This window comes from Hemiscyllium ocellatum, chromosome 38 (assembly GCF_020745735.1).
Source record: "Hemiscyllium ocellatum isolate sHemOce1 chromosome 38, sHemOce1.pat.X.cur, whole genome shotgun sequence".
In the NCBI taxonomy this organism is placed as follows: domain Eukaryota; kingdom Metazoa; phylum Chordata; class Chondrichthyes; order Orectolobiformes; family Hemiscylliidae; genus Hemiscyllium; species Hemiscyllium ocellatum.
The window spans coordinates 38460756-38486491 of NC_083438.1; the positions used below are offsets into that span (position 1 = coordinate 38460756).

Below are 25736 nucleotides of genomic sequence, written 5' to 3' on the forward strand. Positions count from 1 at the left end.
CCGTATTCATTAAAAAACAAATCCTCCTTAAACCTATTCAGTCGACCACACTCTGAGGGGAGTGAATTTCAGAGAATGATGACTCTTTGAAAACAGTAATTCCACCTCAGCTCTATTTTAAATCTGCCTCCCTCTATCATCCTAAAGCTATGATCCCTCGTCCTGGATTGTCCCATCGGGAAACAGGGAACAAACTCTTCCTAAACTGGAGAATAAAAATCAACTTTAACCCATGGGACGAGGTGGTTTCTTCCAGGTACCTGTGTAACAGGTTACTTGTGTTTTTGAATGTGGGTAAAATTGATTTGATTTGATTGAATCCATCTATTTATGAATTCAAGCTGAATATGTTTGAAAATCCAAAACAAAAACCTTATTCTTCTGGATTTTGAGTGTCTGTAATTCTGGTCTCCTTCCTATTGTGAAACTTGAAAGGGTTCAGAAAAGATTTACAAGGATGTTGCCAGGGTTGGAGGGTCTGAGCTACAGGGAGAGGCTGAACAGGCTGGGGCTGTTTTCCCTGGAGCTGAGGGGTGACCTTATAGAGGTTTATAAAACCATGAGGGGCATGGATAGGATAAATAGACAAAGTCTTTTCCCTGGGGTTGGGGAGTCCAGAACTAGAGGGGCATAGATTTAGAGTGAGAGGGGAAAGATATATAAAGGACCTAAGGGGCAACTTTTTCACCCAGAGGGTGGTACGTGTATGGAATGAGCTGCCAGAGGAAGTGGTGGAGGCTGGTACAATGACAGCATTTAAAAGGCATCTGGATGGGGACATGAGGTTTGGAGGGATATGGGCCAAGTGCTGGCAAATGGGACTGGATTGGGTTGGGAATATCTGGCTGGCATGGGCGAGTTGGACTGAAGGGTCTGTTTCCGTGCTGTATATCTCTATGACTCAGTGACTATTCCGAGGGACATGGGCAGATTGCCACAGCAACTTAGTTGAAGGGTCATGAACAAAGTGAGACATCATTTTAAAGTGAATTTCAAACGCTCCTTCCTTTGTCTGAAGGAAATGGGGGGCATTTCCATCGTTCATCCACTTCCAAGCCGGATATTTCCACGTTTCCGGAGCAGACAAGAACGTGGATTGAGTGCAACATCCTTTGGTTCCAAGACGGTGCTTCCCTGTTGTGAACGCTCCAGTCACCCTCACGCTGTTCAGTTTGGGTTGGTTACAGAATCCCTGCAGGGGGGAAGCAGGCCATTCAGCCCATTGGGTCCTCCTGGCTGCCTCCATCTCCATCCTTCAGGTATACACCGGGTTAATGGGAGTTGCCTTTTCCCTCAGACAGGGGGCACATTTCTACGGTGAGAGCAGAGAGATTTTTGTAAAGATGTGAAGGGGGGCAATTTTTATTGAAACACAGAGAGTGATTTGTTTGTGGAATCGCCGTGTAGTGGATTGTTTAAAAGATATTTGGATCAGGACATGAACAGGAAAGGTTTGGAGGGAGATGGGTCAGGAGAAGGCAGGGGGGGACTGGGTTAGTTTGGGGTTAGGGTCAGCATGGACTGGATGGGCTGAAGGGTCTGTTTCCCTGCTGTGGGAATCTATGACTCTGTCAATTGTCACAAAGACACAAGTCTAACTATTTCTCCCACTGTGACACCACCCAATTCAATCATAGTTCTGGCTCCTTTTAACGACCGGGCTGAGATGTCCTGACCCTGTGACCCTTTCTCTCTGTAGACCCCCCAGAGGTGACTATAACGGGATATGATCAGAGCTGGAGTGTAAACAGCCGCAATGTTGTTGTGACATGTCACGCAGATGCCAATCCTCCAGCGACAACGTACACATGGCGAGGGTAAGTTACAACGGGCGGAATTCATTCCGAAAGTCAGCTGACAGGTTTTCGGTAAATATCGGGTAATTGTATGTTCATAAACTATTTGTGATCTGGGAACATGGAATATCGGAGTAGGCCACTCTGCCCATCGAGCCTGTCCTGCACCTTCATTGTGATCGTGGTTGGTCACCCAACCCAGTTGCTGCTTTCTCATTCGAGCCAAAGGTAAAGGATCAGAATGAGGCCATTTGGCCCATTGGGGATACTGCACCATTCTATCCTGGCTGACATGTTTCTCAACCCCATTCTCCTGACTTCTCTCCATAACCTTTGACCCCCCTCTCTAATCAGCAACCTATCTATTTCAGTCTTAACCACACTCAGTGACGCGTCCCCCTGAAGCAATGAGTCCCACAGATTCCCCACCCTCCCGCGGAAGAAATCCCTCCCCATCTCAGTTCCAAAGGGCTGTCCCTTCCCCCTGAGGCAGTGCCCTCGGGCCCTGGTCTCTCCTCCTGGTGGGAACATCTTCTCCGTGCCCACTCTATTCAGACCCTCTCAGTGTTCTGTAAGGCTCAATCAGATCCCCCTCCTCACCCTTCACAACTCCATCAAGTACAGGCCCAGAGTCCTCAACGTCTCCTGGGAAGACCCGCCCTTCATCCCTGGGATTGTTCTAGTAAACCCACTCCAGGTCCCCTCCATAGACAGCACATCCTTCATTAGATTAGAATCTCTAAAGAGAAGAAACAGGCCATTTGGCCCATCAAGCCTGTTCTAACCCTCTGACAGGCATCCCACCACACGTCCTACACATGTCAATGTAACCCCATATTTCCCATGGCCAATCCACCCTAACCTGCACATCCTGGGAATCTATGGGACAATTTCCGATGGCCAATCCAACCTAACCTGCGCATCCTGGGAATCTATGGGACAATTTTCCATGGCCAATCCACCCTAACCTGCACATCCCTGGACATGATGGGACAATTTCCCATGGCCAATCCACCCTAACCTACACATCCTGAGAATCTATGGGCCAATTTCCCATAGCCAATCCACCCTAACCTGCACATCCTGGGACACTATGGGACCATTTCCCATGGCCAATCCACCCTAACCTGCACATCCCTGGGCACTATGGGACCATTTCCCATGGCCAATCCACCCTAACCTGCACATCCCTGGACACTATGGGCCAATTTCCCATAGCCAATCCACCCTAACCTGCACATCCTGGGACACTATGGGACAATTTCCCATGGCCAATCCACCCTGACCTGCACATCCCTGGGCACTATGGGACAATTTCTCATGGGCAATCCACCCTAACCTGCACATCCTGGGAATCTATGGGACAATTTCCCATGGCCAATCCACCCTAACCTGCACATCCTGGGACACTATGGGACAATTTCCCATGGCCAAACCACCCTAACCTGCACATCCCTGGGGACTATGGGTCAAGTTCCCATGGCCAATTTTCCAAACCTGCACATCCCTGGGCACTATGGGACAATTTCCCATGGCCAATCCATCCTGACCTGCACATCCCTGGGCACTATGGGACAATTTCCCACGGCCAATCCACCCTAACCTGCACATCCTGGGACACTATGGGACAATTTCCCATGGCCAATCCACCCTGACCTGCACATCCTGGGAATCTAAGGGACAATTTCCCATGGCCAATCGACCCTAACCTGCACATCCCTGGACATGATGGGACAATTTCCCATGGCCAATCCACCCTAACCTGCACATCCCTGGGCACTATGGGTCAATTTCCCATGGCCAATCCCACCTAATCTGCACATCCCTGGGCACTATGGGACAATTTCCCATGGCCAATCCACCCTAACCTGCACATCCTGAGAATCCATGGGACACTTCCCCATGGCCAATCCACCCTAACCTGCACATCCCTGGGCACTATGGGACAATTTCCCATGGCCAATCCACCCTAACCTGCACATCCTGGGACACTATGGGACAATTTCCCATGGCCAAGCCACAATAACCTGCACATCCCCGGGCACTATGGGATAATTTCAGATGGCCATTCCACCCTAACCTGCACAACCTCGGAATCTATGGGACAATTTCCCATGGCCAATCCACCCTAACCTGCACATCCCTGGGCACTATGGGACCATTTCCCATGGCCAGTCCACCCTAACATGCACATCCTGTGAATCTATGGGACAATTTCCCATGGCCAATTACCCTAACCTGCACATCCTGAGAATCTATGGGACAATTTCCCATCGCCAATCCACCCTAACCTGCACATCCCTGGACATGATGGGACAATTTCCCATGGCCAATCCACCCTAACCTGCACATCCCTGGGCACTATGGGACAATTTCCCATGGCCAATCCACCCTAACCTGCACATCCTGAGAATCTATGGGCCAATTTCCCATAGCCAATCCACCCTAACCTGCACATCCTGGGACACTATGGGACAATTTCCCATGGCCAATCCACCCTGACCTGCACATCCCTGGGCACTACGGGACAATTTCCCATGGCCAATCCACCCGAACCTACACATCCCTGGACTTGATGGGACAATTTCGCATTGCCAATCCACCCTAACCTGCACATCCCTGGGCACTATGGGTCAATTTCCCATGGCCAATCCCCCCTATTCTGCACATCCATGGGCACTATGGGACAATTTCCCATGGCCAATCCACCCTAACCTGCACATCCTGAGAATCCATGGGACACTTCCCCATGGCCAATCCACCCTAACCTGCACATCCTGGGACACTATGGGACTTTGTCCCATGGCCAATCCACCCTGACCTGCACATCCCTGGGCATTATGGGACTATTTCCCATGGCCAATCCACCCTAACCTGCACATCCCTGGGCACTATGGGTCAATTTCCCATGGCCAATCCCCCCTAATCTGCACATCCCTGGGCACTATGGGACAATTTCCCATGGCCAATCCACCTTAACCTGCACATCCATGGGCACTATGGGACAATTTCCCATGGCCAATCCACCCTAACCTGCACATCCCTGGACACTATGGGACAATTTCCCATGGCCAATCCACCCTAACCTGCACATCCCTGAACACTACGGAACAATTTCCCATGGCCAATCCATCCTAACCTGTACATTTCTGGACACTATGGGACAATTTCCCATGGCCAATCCACCCTAACCTGCACATCCCTGAACACTATGGGACAATTTCCCATGGCCAATCCATCCTAACCTGTACATTTCTGGACACTATGGGACAATTTCCCATGGCCAATATACCCTAACCTGCACATCCTGGGAATCTATGGGACAATTTCCCATGGCCAATCCACCCTAACCTGCACATCCTGAGAATCCATGGGACAATTTCCCATGGCCAATCCACCCTAACCTGCACATCCCTGGACACTATGGGACAATTTCCCATGGCCAAGCCACCATTACCTGCACATCCCCGGGCACTATGGGACAATTTCCCATGGCCAATCCACCCTAACCTGCACATCCCTGGGCACTATGGGTCAATTTCCCATGGCCAATCCCCCCTAATCTGCACATCCCTGGGCACTATGGGACAATTTCCCATGCCAATCCACCCTAACCTGCACATCCTGAGAATCCATGGGACACTTCCCCATGGCCAATCCCCCTAACCTGCACATCCTGGGACACTATGGGACAATTTCCCATAGCCAATCCACCCTAACCTGCACATCCTGGGAATCTATGGGACAATTTCCCATGGCCAATCCACCCTAACCTGCACATCCCTGGGCACAATGGGACAATTTCCCATGGTCAGTCCACCCTAACCTGCACATCCTGTGAATCTATGGGACAATTTCCCATGGCCAAGTACCCTAACCTGCACATCCTGAGAATCTATGGGACAATTTCCCATAGCTAATCCACCCTAACCTGCACATCCTGGGACACTATGGGACCATTTCCCATGGCCAATCCACCCTAACCTGCACATCCCTGGGCACTATGGGACCATTTCCCATGGCCAATCCACCCTAACCTTCACATCCCTGGACACTATGGGCCAATTTCCCATGGCCAATTCACCCTAACCTGCACATCCCTGGGCACTATGGGACCATTTCCCATGGCCAATCCACCCTAACCTGCACATCCCTGGACACTATGGGCCAATTTCCCATGGCCAATCCACCTTGACCTGCACATCCCTGGGCACTATGGGACAATTTCTCATGGGCAATCCACCCTAACCTGCACATCCTGGGAATCTATGGGACAATTTCCCATGGCCAATCCACCCTAACCTGCACATCCTGGGACACTATGGGACAATTTCCCATGGCCAAACCACCCTAACCTGCACATCCCTGGGCACTATGGGTCAAGTTCCCATGGCCAATTTTCCAAACCTGCACATCCCTGGGCACTATGGGACAATTTCCCATGGCCAATCCATCCTGACCTGCACATCCCTGGGCACTATGGGACAATTTCCCACGGCCAATCCACCCTAACCTGCACATCCTGGGACACTATGGGACAATTTCCCATGGCCAATCCACCCTGACCTGCACATCCTGGGAATCTATGGGACAATTTCCCATGGCCAATCGACCCTAACCTGCACATCCCTGGACATGATGGGACAATTTCCCATGGCCAATCCACCCTAACCTGCACATCCCTGGGCACTATGGGTCAATTTCCCATGGCCAATCCCACCTAATCTGCACATCCCTGGGCACTATGGGACAATTTCCCATGGCCAATCCACCCTAACCTGCACATCCTGAGAATCCATGGGACACTTCCCCATGGCCAATCCACCCTAACCTGCACATCCCTGGGCACTCTGGGACAATTTCCCATGGCCAAGCCACCATAACCTGCACATCCCCGGGCACTATGGGATAATTTCAGATGGCCATTCCACCCTAACCTGCACAACCTCGGAATCTATGGGACAATTTCCCATGGCCAATCCACCCTAACCTGCACATCCCTGGGCACTATGGGACAATTTCCCATGGCCAGTCCACCCTAACCTGCACATCCTGGGACACTATGGGACCATTTCCCATGGCCAATCCACCCTAACCTGCACATCCTGAGAATCTATGGGCCAATTTCCCATAGCCAATCCACCCTAACCTGCACATCATGGGACACTATGGGACAATTTCCCATGGCCAATCCACCCTGACCTGCACATCCCTGGGCACTATGGGACAATTTCCCATGGCCAATCCACCCTAACCTGCACATCCCTGGACTTGATGGGACAATTTCCCATTGCCAATCCACCCTAACCTGCACATCCCTGGGCACTATGGGTCAATTTCCCATGGCCAATCCCCCCTATTCTGCACATCCATGGGCACTATGGGACAATTTCCCATGGCCAATCCACCCTAACCTGCACATCCTGAGAATCCATGGGACACTTCCCCATGGCCAATCCACCCTAACCTGCACATCCTGGGACACTATGGGACAATTTCCCATGGCCAATCCACCCTGACCTGCACATCCCTGGGCATTATGGGACAATTTCCCATGGCCAATCCACCCTAACCTGCACATCCTGGGAATCTATGGGACAATTTCCCATGGCCAATCCACCCTAACCTGCACATCCCTGGACATGATGGGACAATTTCCCATGGCCAATCCACCCTAACCTGCACATCCCTGGGCACTATTGGTCAATTTCCCATGGCAAATCCCCCCTAATCTGCACATCCCTGGGCACTATGGGACAATTTCCCATGGCCAATCCACCCTAACCTGCACATCCTGAGAATCCATGGGACACTTCCCCATGGCCAATCCACCCTAACCTGCACATCCTGGGACACTATGGGACAATTTCCCATGGCCAATCCACCCTGACCTGCACATCCCTGGGCATTATGGGACAATTTCCCATGGCCAATCCACCCTAACCTGCACATCCTGGGAATCTATGGGACAATTTCCCATGGCCAATCCACCCTAACCTGCACATCCCTGGGCACAATGGGACAATTTCCCATGGTCAGTCCACCCTAACCTGCACATCCTGTGAATCTATGGGACAATTTCCCATGGCCAATTACCCTAACCTGCACATCCTGAGAATCTATGGGACAATTTCCCATAGCCAATCCACCCTAACCTGCACATCCTGGGACACTATGGGACCATTTCCCATGGCCAAACCACCCTAACCTGCACATCCCTGGGCACTATGGGACCAATTCCTTGGCCAATCCACCCTAACCTTCACATCCCTGGACACGATGGGCCAATTTCCCATGGCCAATCCACCCCAACCTGCACATCCCTGGGCACTATGGGACCATTTCCCATGGCCAATCCACCCTAACCTGCACATCCCTGGACACTATGGGTCAATTTCCCATAGCCAATCCACCCTAACCTGCACATCCTGGGACACTATGGGACAATTTCCCATGGCCAATCCACCCTGACCTGCACATCCCTGGGCACTATGGGACAATTTCTCATGGGCAATCCACCCTAACCTGCACATCCTGGGGATCTATGGGACAATTTCCCATGGCCAATCCACCCTAACCTGCACATCCTGGGACACTATGGGACAATTTCCCATGGCCAAACCACCCTAACCTGCACATCCCTGGGCACTATGGGTCAAGTTCCCATGGCCAATTATCCAAACCTGCACATCCCTGGGCACTATGGGACAATTTCCCATGGCCAATCCATCCTGACCTGCACATCCCTGGGCACTATGGGACAATTTCCCACGGCCAATCCACCCTGACCTGCACATCCTGGGACACTATGGGACAATTTCCCATGGCCAATCCACCCTGACCTGCACATCCTGGGAATCTATGGGACAATTTCCCATGGCCAATCCACCCTAACCTGCACATCCCTGGACATGATGGGACAATTTCCCATGGCCAATCCACCCTAACCTGCACATCCCTGGGCACTATGGGTCAATTTCCCTTGGCCAATCCCACCTAATCTGCACATCCCTGGGCACTATGGGACAATTTCCCATGGCCAATCCACCCTAACCTGCACATCCTGAGAATCCATGGGACACTTCCCCATGGCCAATCCACCCTAACCTGCACATCCCTGGGCACTATGGGACAATTTCCCATGGCCAATCCACCCTAACCTGCACATCCTGGGACACTATGGGACAGTTTCCCATGGCCAAGCCACCATAACCTGCACATCCCCGGGCACTATGGGATAATTTCAGATTGCCATTCCACCCTAACCTGCACAACCTCGGAATCTATGGGACAATTTCCCATGGCCAATCCACCCTAACCTGCACATCCCTGGGCACTATGGGACAATTTCCCATGGCCAGTCCACCCTAACCTGCACATCCTGTGAATCTATGGGACAATTTCCCATGGCCAATTACCCTAACCTGCACATCCTGAGAATCTATGGGACAATTTCCCATCGCCAATCCACCCTAACCTGCACATCCCTGGACATGATGGGACAATTTCCCATGGCCAATCCACCCTAACCTGCACATCCCTGGGCACTATGGGACAATTTCCCATGGCCAATCCACCCTAACCTGCACATCCTGAGAATCTATGGGCCAATTTCCCATGGCCAATCCACCCTAACCTGCACATCCTGGGACACTATGGGACAATTTCCCATGGCCAATCCACCCTGACCTGCACATCCCTGGGCACTATGGGACAATTTCCCATGGCCAATCCACCCTAACCTGCACATCCCTGGACTTGATGGGACAATTTCCCATTGCCAATCCACCCTAACCTGCACATCCCTGGGCACTATGGGTCAATTTCCCATGGCCAATCCCCCCTATTCTGCACATCCATGGGCACTATGGGACAATTTCCCATGGCCAATCCACCCTAACCTGCACATCCTGAGAATCCATGGGACACTTCCCCATGGCCAATCCACCCTAACCTGCACATCCTGGGACACTATGGGACTTTGTCCCATGGCCAATCCACCCTGACCTGCACATCCCTGGGCATTATGGGACAATTTCCCATGGCCAATCCACCCTAACCTGCACATCCTGGGAATCTATGGGACAATTTCCCATGGCCAATCACCCTAACCTGCACATCCCTGGACATGATGGGACAATTTCCCATGGCCAATCCACCCTAACCTGCACATCCCTGGGCACTATGGGTCAATTTCCCATGGCCAATCCCCCCTAATCTGCACATCCCTGGGCACTATGGGACACTTTCCCATGGCCAATCCACCTTAACCTGCACATCCATGGGCACTATGGGACAATTTCCCATGACCAATCCACCCTAAACTGCACATCCCTGGACACTATGGGACAATTTCCCATGGCCAATCCACCCTAACCTGCACATTCCTGGGCAGTATGAGACAATTTCCCATAGCCAATACACCCTAACCTGCACATCCCTGGGCACTATGGGACAATTTCCCATGGCCAATCCACCCTAACCTGCACATCCCTGAACACTATGGGACAATTTCCCATGGCCAATCCATCCTAACCTGTACATTTCTGGACACTATGGGACAATTTCACATGGCCAATATACCCTAACCTGCACATCCTGGGAATCTATGGGACAATTTCCCATGGCCAATCCACCCTAAACTGCACATCCTGAGAATCCATGGGACAATTTCCCATGGCCAATCCACCCTAACCTGCACATCCTGAGAATCTATGGGCCAATTTCCCATGGCCAATCCACCCTAACCTGCACATCCTGGGACACTATGGGACAATTTCCCATGGCCAATCCACCCTGACCTGCACATCCCTGGGCACTATGGGACAATTTCCCATGGCCAATCCACCCTAACCTGCACATCCCTGGACTTGATGGGACAATTTCCCATTGCCAATCCACCCTAACCTGCACATCCCTGGGCACTATGGGTCAATTTCCCATGGCCAATCCCCCCTATTCTGCACATCCATGGGCACTATGGGACAATTTCCCATGGCCAATCCACCCTAACCTGCACATCCTGAGAATCCATGGGACACTTCCCCATGGCCAATCCACCCTAACCTGCACATCCTGGGACACTATGGGACAATTTCCCATGGCCAATCCACCCTGACCTGCACATCCCTGGGCATTATGGGACAATTTCCCATGGCCAATCCACCCTAACCTGCACATCCTGGGAATCTATGGGACAATTTCCCATGGCCAATCACCCTAACCTGCACATCCCTGGACATGATGGGACAATTTCCCATGGCCAATCCACCCTAACCTGCACATCCCTGGGCACTATGGGTCAATTTCCCATGGCCAATCCCCCCTAATCTGCACATCCCTGGGCACTATGGGACACTTTCCCATGGCCAATCCACCTTAACCTGCACATCCATGGGCACTATGGGACAATTTCCCATGACCAATCCACCCTAAACTGCACATCCCTGGACACTATGGGACAATTTCCCATGGCCAATCCACCCTAACCTGCACATTCCTGGGCAGTATGAGACAATTTCCCATAGCCAATACACCCTAACCTGCACATCCCTGGGCACTATGGGACAATTTCCCATGGCCAATCCACCCTAACCTGCACATCCCTGAACACTATGGGACAATTTCCCATGGCCAATCCATCCTAACCTGTACATTTCTGGACACTATGGGACAATTTCACATGGCCAATATACCCTAACCTGCACATCCTGGGAATCTATGGGACAATTTCCCATGGCCAATCCACCCTAAACTGCACATCCTGAGAATCCATGGGACAATTTCCCATGGCCAATCCACCCTAACCTGCACATCCATGGGCACTATGGGACAATTTCCCATGGCCAATCCACCCTAACCAGCACATCCTGAGAATCCATGGGACACTTCCCCATGGCCAAGCCACCCTAACCTGCACATCCTGGGACACTATGGGACAATTTCCCATGGCCAATCCACCCTGACCTGCACATCCCTGGGCATTATGGGACAATTTCCCATGGCCAATCCACCCTAACCTGCACATCCTGGGAATCTATGGGACAATTTCCCATGGCCAATCCACCCTAACCTGCACATCCCTGGGCACTATGGGACAATTTCCCATGTCCAATCCACCCTAACCTGCACATCCTGAGAATCTATGGGCCAATTTCCCATAGCCAATCCACCCGAACCTGCACATCCTGGGACACTATGGGACAATTTCCCATGGCCAATCCACCCTAACCTGCACATCCCTGGGCATTATGGGACAATTTCCCATGGCCAATCCACCCTAACCTGCACATCCTGGGAATCTATGGGACAATTTCCCATGGCCAATCCACCCTAACCTGCACATCCCTGGACATGATGGGACAATTTCCCATGGCCAATCCACCCTAAACTGCACATCCCTGGGCACTATTGGTCAATTTCCCATGGCAAATCCCCCCTAAACTGCACATCCCTGGGCACTATGGGACAATTTCCCATGGCCAATCCACCCTAACCTGCACATCCTGAGAATCCATGGGACACTTCCCCATGGCCAATCCACCCTAACCTGCACATCCTGGGACACTATGGGACAATTTCCCATGGCCAATCCACCCTGACCTGCACATCCCTGGGCATTATGGGACAATTTCCCATGGCCAATCCACCCTAACCTGCACATCCTGGGAATCTATGGGACAATTTCCCATGGCCAATCCACCCTAACCTGCACATCCCTGGGCACAATGGGACAATTTCCCATGGTCCGTCCACCCTAACCTGCACATCCTGTGAATCTAGGGGACAATTTCCCATGGCCAATTACCCTAACCTGCACATCCTGAGAATCTATAGGACAATTTCCCATAGCCAATCCACCCTAACCTGCACATCCTGGGACACTATGGGACAGTTTCCCATGGCCAATCCACCCAAACCTGCACATCCCTGGGCACTATGGGACCATTTCCCATGGCCAATCCACCCTAACCTTCACATCCCTGGACACTATGGGCCAATTTCCCATGGCCAATCCACCCTGACCTGCACATCCCTGGGCATTATGGGACTATTTCCCATGGCCAATCCACCCTAACCTGCACATCCTGAGAATCCATGGGACACTTCCCCATGGCCAATCCACCCTAACCTGCACATCCTGGGACACTATGGGACAATTTCCCATGGCCAATCCATCCTGACCTGCACATCCCTGGGCACTATGGGACAATTTCTCATGGGCAATCCACCCTAACCTGCACATCCTGGGAATCTATGGGACAATTTCCCATGGCCAATCCACCCTAACCTGCACATCCTGGGACACTATGGGACAATTTCCCATGGCCAAACCACCCTAACCTGCACATCCCTGGGCACTATGGGTCAAGTTCCCATGGCCAATTATCCAAACCTGCACATCCCTGGGCACTATGGGACAATTTCCCATGGCCAATCCATCCTGACCTGCACATCCCTGGGCACTATGGGACAATTTCCCACGGCCAATCCACCCTAACCTGCACATCCTGGGACACTATGGGACAATTTCCCATGGCCAATCCACCCTGACCTGCACATCCTGGGAATCTATGGGACAATTTCCCATGGCCAATCGACCCTAACCTGCACATCCCTGGACATGATGGGACAATTTCCCATGGCCAATCCACCCTAACCTGCACATCCCTGGGCACTATGGGTCAATTTCCCATGGCCAATCCCACCTAATCTGCACATCCCTGGGCACTATGGGACAATTTCCCATGGCCAAACCACCCTAACCTGCACATCCTGAGAATCCATGGGACACTTCCCCATGGCCAATCCACCCTAACCTGCACATCCCTGGGCACTATGGGACAATTTCCCATGGCCAATCCACCCTAACCTGCACATCCTGGGACACTATGGGACAGTTTCCCATGGCCAAGCCACCATAACCTGCACATCCCCGGGCACTATGGGATAATTTCAGATGGCCATTCCACCCTAACCTGCACAACCTCGGAATCTATGGGACAATTTCCCATGGCCAATCCACCCTAACCTGCACATCCCTGGGCACTATGGGACAATTTCCCATGGCCAGTCCACCCTAACCTGCACATCCTGTGAATCTATGGGACAATTTCCCATGGCCAATTACCCTAACCTGCACATCCTGAGAATCTATGGGACAATTTCCCATCGCCAATCCACCCTAACCTGCACATCCCTGGACATGATGGGACAATTTCCCATGGCTAATCCACCCTAACCTGCACATCCCTGGGCACTATGGGACAATTTCCCATGGCCAATCCACCCTAACCTGCACATCCTGAGAATCTATGGGCCAATTTCCCATAGCCAATCCACCCTAACCTGCACATCCTGGGACACTATGGGACAATTTCCCATGGCCAATCCACCCTGACCTGCACATCCCAAGGCACTATGGGACAATTTCCCATGGCCAATCCACCCTAACCTGCACATCCCTGGACTTGATGGGACAATTTCCCATGGCCAATCCACCCTAACCTGCACATCCCTGGGCACTATGGGTCAATTTCCCATGGCCAATCCCCCCTATTCTGCACATCCATGGGCACTATGGGACAATTTCCCATGGCCAATCCACCCTAACCTGCACATCCTGAGAATCCATGGGACACTTCCCCATGGCCAATCCACCCTAACCTGCACATCCTGGGACACTATGGGACAATTTCCCATGGCCAATCCACCCTGACCTGCACATACCTGGGCATTATGGGACTATTTCCCATGGCCAATCCACCCTAACCTGCACATCCTGAGAATCCATGGGACACTTCCCCATGGCCAATCCACCCTAACCTGCACATCCTGGGACACTATGGGACAATTTCCCATGGCCAATCCACCCTGACCTGCACATCCCTGGGCACTATGGGACAATTTCTCATGGGCAATCCACCCTAACCTGCACATCCTGGGAATCTATGGGACAATTTCCCATGGCCAATCCACCCTAACCTGCACATCCTGGGACACTATGGGACAATTTCCCATGGCCAAACCACCCTAACCTGCACATCCCTGGGCACTATGGGTCAAGTTCCCATGGCCAATTATCCAAACCTGCACATCCCTGGGCACTATGGGACAATTTCCCATGGCCAATCCATCCTGACCTGCACATCCCTGGGCACTATGGGACAATTTCCCACGGCCAATCCACCCTAACCTGCACATCCTGGGACACTATGGGACAATTTCCCATGGCCAATCCACCCTGACCTGCACATCCTGGGAATCTATGGGACAATTTCCCATGGCCAATCGACCCTAACCTGCACATCCCTGGACATGATGGGACAATTTCCCATGGCCAATCCACCCTAACCTGCACATCCCTGGGCACTATGGGTCAATTTCCCATGGCCAATCCCACCTAATCTGCACATCCCTGGGCACTATGGGACAATTTCCCATGGCCAATCCACCCTAACCTGCACATCCTGAGAATCCATGGGACACTTCCCCATGGCCAATCCACCCTAACCTGCACATCCCTGGGCACTATGGGACAATTTCCCATGGCCAATCCACCCTAACCTGCACATCCTGGGACACTATGGGACAGTTTCCCATGGCCAAGCCACCATAACCTGCACATCCTCGGGCACTATGGGATAATTTCAGATGGCCATTCCACCCTAACCTGCACAACCTCGGAATCTATGGGACAATTTCCCATGGCCAATCCACCCTAACCTGCACATCCCTGGGCACTATGGGACAATTTCAAATGGCCAGTCCACCCTAACCTGCACATCCTGTGAATCAATGGGACAATTTCCCATGGCCAATTACCCTAACCTGCACATCCTGAGAATCTATGGGACAATTTCCCATCGCCAATCCACCCTAACCTGCACATCCCTGGACATGATGGGACAATTTCCCATGGCTAATCCACCCTAACCTGCACATCCCTGGGCACTATGGGACAATTTCCCATGGCCAATCCACCCTAACCTGCACATCCTGAGAATCTATGGGCCAATTTCCCATCGCCAATCCACCCTAACCTGCACATCCTGGGACACTATGGGACAATTTCCCATGGCCAATTACCCTAACCTGCACATCCTGAGAATCTATGGGACAATTTCCCATCGCCAATCCACCCTAACCTGCACATCCCTGGACATGATGGGACAATTTCCCATGGCTAATCCACCCTAACCTGCACATCCCTGGGCACTATGGGACAATTTCCCATGGCCAATCCACCCTAACCTGCACATCCTGAGAATCTATGGGCCAATTTCCCATAGCCAATCCACCCTAACCTGCACATCCTGGGACACTATGGGACAATTTCCCATGGCCAATCCACCCTGACCTGCACATCCCAAGGCACTATGGGACAATTTCCCATGGCCAATCCACCCTAACCTGCACATCCCTGGACTTGATGGGACAATTTCCCATGGCCAATCCACCCTAACCTGCACATCCCTGGGCACTATGGGTCAATTTCCCATGGCCAATCCCCCCTATTCTGCACATCCATGGGCACTATGGGACAATTTCCCATGGCCAATCCACCCTAACCTGCACATCCTGAGAATCCATGGGACACTTCCCCATGGCCAATCCACCCTAACCTGCACATCCTGGGACACTATGGGACAATTTCCCATGGCCAATCCACCCTGACCTGCACATACCTGGGCATTATGGGACTATTTCCCATGGCCAATCCACCCTAACCTGCACATCCTGAGAATCCATGGGACACTTCCCCATGGCCAATCCACCCTAACCTGCACATCCTGGGACACTATGGGACAATTTCCCATGGCCAATCCACCCTGACCTGCACATCCCTGGGCACTATGGGACAATTTCTCATGGGCAATCCACCCTAACCTGCACATCCTGGGAATCTATGGGACAATTTCCCATGGCCAATCCACCCTAACCTGCACATCCTGGGACACTATGGGACAATTTCCCATGGCCAAACCACCCTAACCTGCACATCCCTGGGCACTATGGGTCAAGTTCCCATGGCCAATTATCCAAACCTGCACATCCCTGGGCACTATGGGACAATTTCCCATGGCCAATCCATCCTGACCTGCACATCCCTGGGCACTATGGGACAATTTCCCACGGCCAATCCACCCTAACCTGCACATCCTGGGACACTATGGGACAATTTCCCATGGCCAATCCACCCTGACCTGCACATCCTGGGAATCTATGGGACAATTTCCCATGGCCAATCGACCCTAACCTGCACATCCCTGGACATGATGGGACAATTTCCCATGGCCAATCCACCCTAACCTGCACATCCCTGGGCACTATGGGTCAATTTCCCATGGCCAATCCCACCTAATCTGCACATCCCTGGGCACTATGGGACAATTTCCCATGGCCAATCCACCCTAACCTGCACATCCTGAGAATCCATGGGACACTTCCCCATGGCCAATCCACCCTAACCTGCACATCCCTGGGCACTATGGGACAATTTCCCATGGCCAATCCACCCTAACCTGCACATCCTGGGACACTATGGGACAGTTTCCCATGGCCAAGCCACCATAACCTGCACATCCTCGGGCACTATGGGATAATTTCAGATGGCCATTCCACCCTAACCTGCACAACCTCGGAATCTATGGGACAATTTCCCATGGCCAATCCACCCTAACCTGCACATCCCTGGGCACTATGGGACAATTTCAAATGGCCAGTCCACCCTAACCTGCACATCCTGTGAATCAATGGGACAATTTCCCATGGCCAATTACCCTAACCTGCACATCCTGAGAATCTATGGGACAATTTCCCATCGCCAATCCACCCTAACCTGCACATCCCTGGACATGATGGGACAATTTCCCATGGCTAATCCACCCTAACCTGCACATCCCTGGGCACTATGGGACAATTTCCCATGGCCAATCCACCCTAACCTGCACATCCTGAGAATCTATGGGCCAATTTCCCATCGCCAATCCACCCTAACCTGCACATCCTGGGACACTATGGGACAATTTCCCATGGCCAATCCACCCTGACCTGCACATCCCTGGGCACTATGGGACAATTTCCCATGGCCAATCCACCCTAACCTGCACATCCCTGGACTTGATGGGACAATTTCCCATTGCCAATCCACCCTAACCTGCACATCCCTGGGCACTATGGGTCAATTTCCCATGGCCAATCCCCCCTATTCTGCACATCCATGGGCACTATGGGACAATTTCCCATGGCCAATCCACCCTAACCTGCACATCCTGAGAATCCATGGGACACTTCCCCATGGCCAATCCACCCTAACCTGCACATCCTGGGACACTATGGGACAATTTCCCATGGCCAATCCACCCTGACCTGCACATCCCTGGGCATTATGGGACAATTTCCCATGGCCAATCCACCCTAACCTGCACATCCTGGGAATCTATGGGACAATTTCCCATGGCCAATCACCCTAACCTGCACATCCCTGGACATGATGGGACAATTTCCCATGGCCAATCCACCCTAACCTACACATCCCTGGGCACTATGGGTCAATTTCCCATGGCCAATCCCCCCTAATCTGCACATCCCTGGGCACTATGGGACACTTTCCCATGGCCAATCCACCTTAACCTGCACATCCATGGGCACTATGGGACAATTTCCCATGACCAATCCACCCTAAACTGCACATCCCTGGACACAATGGGACAATTTCCCATGGCCAATCCACCCTAACCTGCACATTCCTGGGCAGTATGAGACAATTTCCCATGGCCAATACACCCTAACCTGCACATCCCTGGGCACTATGGGACAATTTCCCATGGCCAATCCACCCTAACCTGCACATCCCTGAACACTATGGGACAATTTCCCATGGCCAATCCATCCTAACCTGTACATTTCTGGACACTATGGGACAATTTCACATGGCCAATATACCCTAACCTGCACATCCTGGGAATCTATGGGACAATTTCCCATGGCCAATCCACCCTAAACTGCACATCCTGAGAATCCATGGGACAATTTCCCATGGCCAATCCACCCTAACCTGCACATCCCTGGACTTGATGGGACAATTTCCCATTGCCAAGCCACCATTACCTGCACATCCTCGGGCACTATGGGACAATTTCCCATGGCCAATCCACCCTATTCTGCACATCCCTGGACACTATGGGACAATTTCCCATGGCCAATCCACCCTAACCTGCACATCCTGAGAATCCATGGGACACTTCCCCATGGCCAAGCCACCCTCACCTGCACATCCTGGGACACTATGGGACAATTTCCCATGGCCAATCCACCCTGACCTGCACATCCATGGGCACTATGGGACAATTTCCCATGGCCAATCCACCCTAACCTGCACATCCCTGGACACTATGGGACAATTTCCCATGGCCAATCCACCCTAACCTGCACATTCCTGGGCAGTATGAGACAATTTCCCATGGCCAATACACCCTAACCTGCACATCCCTGGGCACTATGGGACAATTTCCCATGGCCAAGCCACCATTACCTGCACATCCCCGGGCACTATGGGACAATTTCCCATGGCCAATCCACCCTAACCTGCACATCCCTGGGCACTATGGGTCAATTTCCCATGGCCAATCCCCCCTAATCTGCACATCCCTGGGCACTATGGGACAATTTCCCATGGCCAATCCACCCTAACCTGCACATCCTGAGAATCCATGGGACACTTCCCCATGGCCAATCCACCCTAACCTGCACATTCTGGGACACTATGGGACAATTTCCCATGGCCAATCCACCCTGACCTGCACATCCCTGGGCATTATGGGACAATTTCCCATGGCCAATCCACCCTAACCTGCACATCCTGGGAATCTATGGGACAATTTCCCATGGCCAATCCACCCTAACCTGCACATCCCTGGGCACTATGGGACAATTTCCCATGGCCAATCCCCCCTATTCTGCACATCCATGGGCACGATGGGACAATTTCCCATGGCCAATCCACCCTAACCTGCACATCCTGAGAATCCATGGGACACTTCCCCATGGCCAATCCACCCTAACCTGCACATTCTGGGACACTATGGGACAATTTCCCATGGCCAATCCACCCTGACCTGCACATCCCTGGGCATTATGGGACAATTTCCCATGGCCAATCCACCCTAACCTGCACATCCTGGGAATCTATGGGACAATTTCCCATGGCCAATCACCCTAACCTGCACATCCCTGGACATGATGGGACAATTTCCCATGGCCAATCCACCCTAACCTGCACATCCCTGGGCACTATGGGTCAATTTCCCATGGCCAATCCCCCCTAATCTGCACATCCCTGGGCACTATGGGACACTTTCCCATGGCCAATCCACCTTAACCTGCACATCCATGGGCACTATGGGACAATTTCCCATGACCAATCCACCCTAAACTGCACATCCCTGGACACTATGGGACAATTTCCCATGGCCAATCCACCCTAACCTGCACATTCCTGGGCAGTATGAGACAATTTCCCATAGCCAATACACCCTAACCTGCACATCCCTGGGCACTATGGGACAATTTCCCATGGCCAATCCACCCTAACCTGCACATCCCTGAACACTATGGGACAATTTCCCATCGCCAATCCATCCTAACCTGTACATTTCTGGACACTATGGGACAATTTCACATGGCCAATATACCCTAACCTGCACATCCTGGGAATCTATGGGACAATTTCCCATGGCCAATCCACCCTAAACTGCACATCCTGAGAATCCATGGGACAATTTCCCATGGCCAATCCACCCTAACCTGCACATCCCTGGACATGATGGGACAATTTCCCATGGCCAATCCACCCTAACCTGCACATCCCTGGGCACTATGGGTCAATTTCCCATGGCCAATCCCCCCTAATCTGCACATCCCTGGGCACTATGGGACAATTTCCCATGGCCAATCCACCTTAACCTGCACATCCATGGGCACTATGGGACAATTTCCCATGGCCAATCCACCCTAACTTGCACATCCCTGGACACTATGGGACAATTTCCCATGGCCAATCCACCCTAACCTGCACATTCCTGGGCAGTATGAGACAATTTCCCATGGCCAATACACCCTAACCTGCACATCCCTGGGCACTATGGGACAATTTCCCATGGCCAATCCACCCTAACCTGCACATCCCTGAACACTATGGGACAATTTCCCATGGCCAATCCATCCTAACCTGTACATTTCTGGACACTATGGGACAATTTCCCATGGCCAAGCCACCATTTCCTGCACATCCCCGGGCACTATGGGACAATTTCCCATGGCCAATCCACCCTAACCTGCACATCCCTGGGCACTATGGGTCAATTTCCCATGGCCAATCCCCCTTAATCTGCACATCCCTGGGCACTATGGGACAATTTCCCATTGCCAATCCACCCTAACCTGCACATCCTGAGAATCCATGGGACACTTCCCCATGGCCAATCCACCCTAACCTGCACATCCTGGGACACTATGGGACAATTTCCCATGGCCAAATACCCTGACCTGCACATCCCTGGGCATTATGGGACAATTTCCCATGGCCAATCCACCCTAACCTGCACATCCTGGGAATCTATGGGACAATTTCCCATGGCCAATCCACCCTAACCTGCACATCCCTGGGCACTATGGGACAATTTCCCATGGTCAGTCCACCCTAACCTGCACATCCTGTGAATCTATGGGACAATTTCCCATGGCCAATTACCCTAACCTGCACATCCTGAGAATCTATGAGACAATTTCCCACAGCCAATCCACCCTAACCTGCACATCCCTGGGCACTATGGGACCATTTCCCATGGCCAATCCACCCTGACCTGCACATCCCTGGACACTATGGGCCAATTTCCCATGGCCAATCCACCCTAACATGCACATCCTGGGACACTATGGGACAATTTCCCATGGCCAATCCACCCTGACCTGCACATCCCTGGGCACTATGGGATAATTTCCCATGGCCAATCCACCCTAACCTGCACATCCTGGGAATCTATGGGACAATTTCCCATGGCCAATCCACCCTAACCTTCACATCCCTGGACACTATGGGCCAATTTCCCATGGCCAATCCACCCTAACCTGCACATCCCTGGGCACTATGGGACCATTTCCCATGGCCAATCCACCCTAACCTGCACATCCCTGGACACTATGGGCCAATTTCCCTTAGCCAATCCACCCTAACATGCACATCCTGGGAATCTATGGGACAATTTCCCATGGCCAATACACCCTAACCTGCACATCCCTGGGCATTATGGGACTATTTCCCATGGCCAATCCACCCTAACCTGCACATCCTGGGAATCTATGGGACAATTTCCCATGGCCAATCCACCCTAACCTGCACATCCCTGGACATGATGGGACAATTTCCCATGGCCAATCCACCCTAACCTGCACATCCCTGGGCACTATGGGTCAATTTCCCATGGCCAATCCCCCCTAATCTGCACATCCCTGGGCACTATGGGACAATTTCCCATGGCCAATCCACCCTAATCTGCACATCCCTGGGCACTATGGGACAATTTCCCATGGCCAATCCACCCTAACCTGCACATCCCTGGACACTATGGGACAATTTCCCATGGCCAATCCACCCTAACCTGCACATCCCTGGGCAGTATGAGACAATTTCCCATGGCCAATACACCCTAACCTGCACATCCCTGGGCACTATGGGACAATTTCCCATGGCCAATCCACCCTAACCTGCACATCCCTGAACACTATGGGACAATTTCCCATGGCCAATCCATCCTAACCTGTACATTTCTGGACACTATGGGACAATTTCCCATGGCCAATATACCCTAACCTGCACATCCTGGGAATCTATGGGACAATTTCCCATGGCCAATCCACCCTAACCTGCACATCCTGAGAATCCATGGGACAATTTCCCATGGCCAATCCACCCTAACCTGCACATCCCTGGACACTATGGGACAATTTCCCATGGCCAATCCACCCTAACCTGCACATCCCCGGGCACTATGTGACAATTTCCCATGGCCAATCCACCCTAACCTGCACATCCCTGGGCACTATGGGTCAATTTCCCATGGCCAATCCCCCCTAATCTGCACATCCCTGGGCACTATGGGACAATTTCCCATGGCCAATCCACCCTAACCTGCACATCCTGAGAATCCATGGGACACTTCCCCATGGCCAATCCACCCTAACCTGCACATCCTGGGACACTATGGGACAATTTCCCATGGCCAATCCACCCTGACCTGCACATCCCTGGGCATTATGGGACAATTTCCCATGGCCAATCCACCCTAACCTGCACATCCTGGGAATCTATGGGACAATTTCCCATGGCCAATCCACCCTAACCTGCACATCCCTGGGCACTATGGGACAATTTCCCATGGTCAGTCCACCCTAACCTGCACATCCTGTGAATCTATGGGACAATTTCCCATGGCCAATTACCCTAACCTGCACATCCTGAGAATCTATGGGACAATTTCCCATAGCCAATCCACCCTAACCTGCACAACATGGGACACTATGGGACCATTTCCCATGGCCAATCCACCCTAACCTGCACATCCCTGGGCACTATGGGACCATTTCCCATGGCCAATCCACCCTAACCTTCACATCCCTGGACACTATGGGCCAATTTCCCATGGCCAATCCACCCTAACATGCACATCCTGGGACACTATGGGACAATTTCCCATGGCCAAGCCACCCTAACCTGCACATCCCCGGGCACTATGGGACAATTTCCGATAGCCAATCCACCCTAACCTGCACATCCTGGGAATCTATGGGACAATTTCCCATGGCCAATCCACCCTAACCTGCACATCCCTGGGCACTATGGGTCAATTTCCCATGGCCAATCCACCCTAACCTGCGCATCCTGGGAATCTATGGGACAATTTCCGATGGCCAATCCACCCTAACCTGCGCATCCTGGGACACTATGGAGTACTTTCCAATGGATAACCCACTCTAACCTGCACATGTTTGAACTGTGGGAGGAAACCGGAGCACCTGTTGGAAACCCACGCAGACACACGGAGAACACACAAGGTCCCCACAGACAGTTGTCTGAGGGTGGAATCAAACCCGCGTCCCTGGTGCTGGGACGCAGCAGTGCTAACCACTGAGCCTCTGTGTGACAATGGTGAAGGTACAGAGGACCAAAATACTCCTCACAGTGTTCCAAATGCAGTCTGACCAGTGCCTTAGGAGAAAGTGAGGTCCGCAGATGCTGGAGATCAGAGCTGAAAATATGTTGCTGGAAAAGCGCAGCAGGTCAGGCAGCATCCAAGGAACAGGAGAATCGACGTTTCGGGCATGAGCCCTTCTTCAGGAATCCTGAAGAAGGGTCCTTCCTTACCAGTGCCTTACACAGCCTCAGCAGTACATCTCTACTCTTGTATTCTAGCCCTCTCGCAATGAATGCTAACATTGCATTTACCTTCCTAACTGCCAACTGAACCTGCATGTCAGATTTCAGGGAATCCTGAACCCGGACTCCCAAAGTCTCCATTACCATTTGATCCATTGAGCCCTAAGATAAAGGTATAGTCTCCAATCGGCTGCTCCCTCCTCAAACCAACCCCTGCCGGTCAGTGATTCAGACATTGAGCTGGATTGGTGAACCAAGGACTGCATCAGAAATCCTGGGATGAGTTTCGCCATTGGCCGATGCAGCGTACCATGTGATAGATCCAGTGGGTACTTGACCTGGAATTGTTCAGCAGTGTCATCAGGCGTTTGGTGGAATCCACAGGCCTCTCTGAAGAGCGGGCCTCTCTCTAGGATCCTTCTTCAGGAATGCCCGAAACGTCGATTTTCCTGCTCCTTGGATGCTGCCTGACCTGCTGCGCTTTTCCAGCAACACATTTTCAGCTCTGATCTCCAGCATCTGCAGTCCTCACTTTCCCCTCCTCCTTTACGTTTTTGGAGATATAAGATTTTCCTTTAAACAAGCAGACCTGGGAGTTCACCGTTCCTCGAAAGTGGAGTCGCGGGGAGACAGGGGAGAGAAGGTGATTTTTGGCACGCTTGGCATTGACTAGGAGAACATAAGAAGATGGAGCAGGAGTGGCCCACAGAGACTGCTCCACCGTTCAGTAGGATCATGGACTGAGCTCCATATTCCCGATAGGCCAAAGCGAGGACCACAGATGCTGGAGATCAGAGTCAAGATTAGAATGGTGTTAGAAAAGCACAGCAACATCCGAGGAGCAGGAATATCAATGTTTTGGAAAAACGAAACGCCGATTCTCCTGCTCCTCAGACGCTGCCCGGCCTGCTGTGCTTTTCCAGCACCACACTTTGATCCCCAGAATATGCCGTACTCACTTTCTCCTCCTCCGTTTCCCTGCCCGCTCTCTCACCATAACCCTTCATTCCTTCCCTGTCCCAAAAATCTACTTATCTTGACCTAGAAAACAGCCAATGAGGTGGCCTCAACTGCTTCCCTGGGCCGGGAATCCCACAGATTCACAACCCTGTGGGTGAAGTCGTTCCTCCTTAACTCAGTCGGCTCCCATCTACTCCCCCCTGAGTTTGAGGCTATGCCCCTAGTTCTAGCGTCACCCACCATTGGAAACATCCTCCCCGCTTCTACCTTATCTACTCCCTTCATCATTTTATATGTTTCTGTAAGATTTCCACTCACTCTTCAAACTTCTCACAGGAGTTGGGAGGTCACATTGTGGCTGGATAGGACATTGGTGAGGCCACGTTCGGAATACAACGTTCAACTCGGCTCTCCCTCCTACCGGAAAGATGTTGTGAAACCTGAAAGGGTTCATAAAAGATTTACAAGGGTGTTGGAGGGTTGGAGCTAGAGGGAGAGGCTGAACAGGCTGGGGGTGTTTTCCCTGGAGCGTGGGAGGCTGAGGA

At 52.0% G+C, this 25736-nt stretch overlaps 1 protein-coding gene across 2 annotated transcripts in view; it reads left to right on the forward strand.

Annotated features, from left to right (window-relative positions):
- The window catches only part of LOC132833963 (nectin-1-like), a 59778-nt gene that overhangs the window by 21208 nt on the left and 12834 nt on the right, over window positions 1-25736 (forward strand). For both annotated transcript variants that reach the window (XM_060852665.1, XM_060852666.1), the window contains one exon: window positions 1700-1817. In XM_060852665.1, the coding sequence (XP_060708648.1) occupies window positions 1700-1817 (118 nt within the window). The remainder of the gene's footprint in view (window positions 1-1699; window positions 1818-25736) is intronic.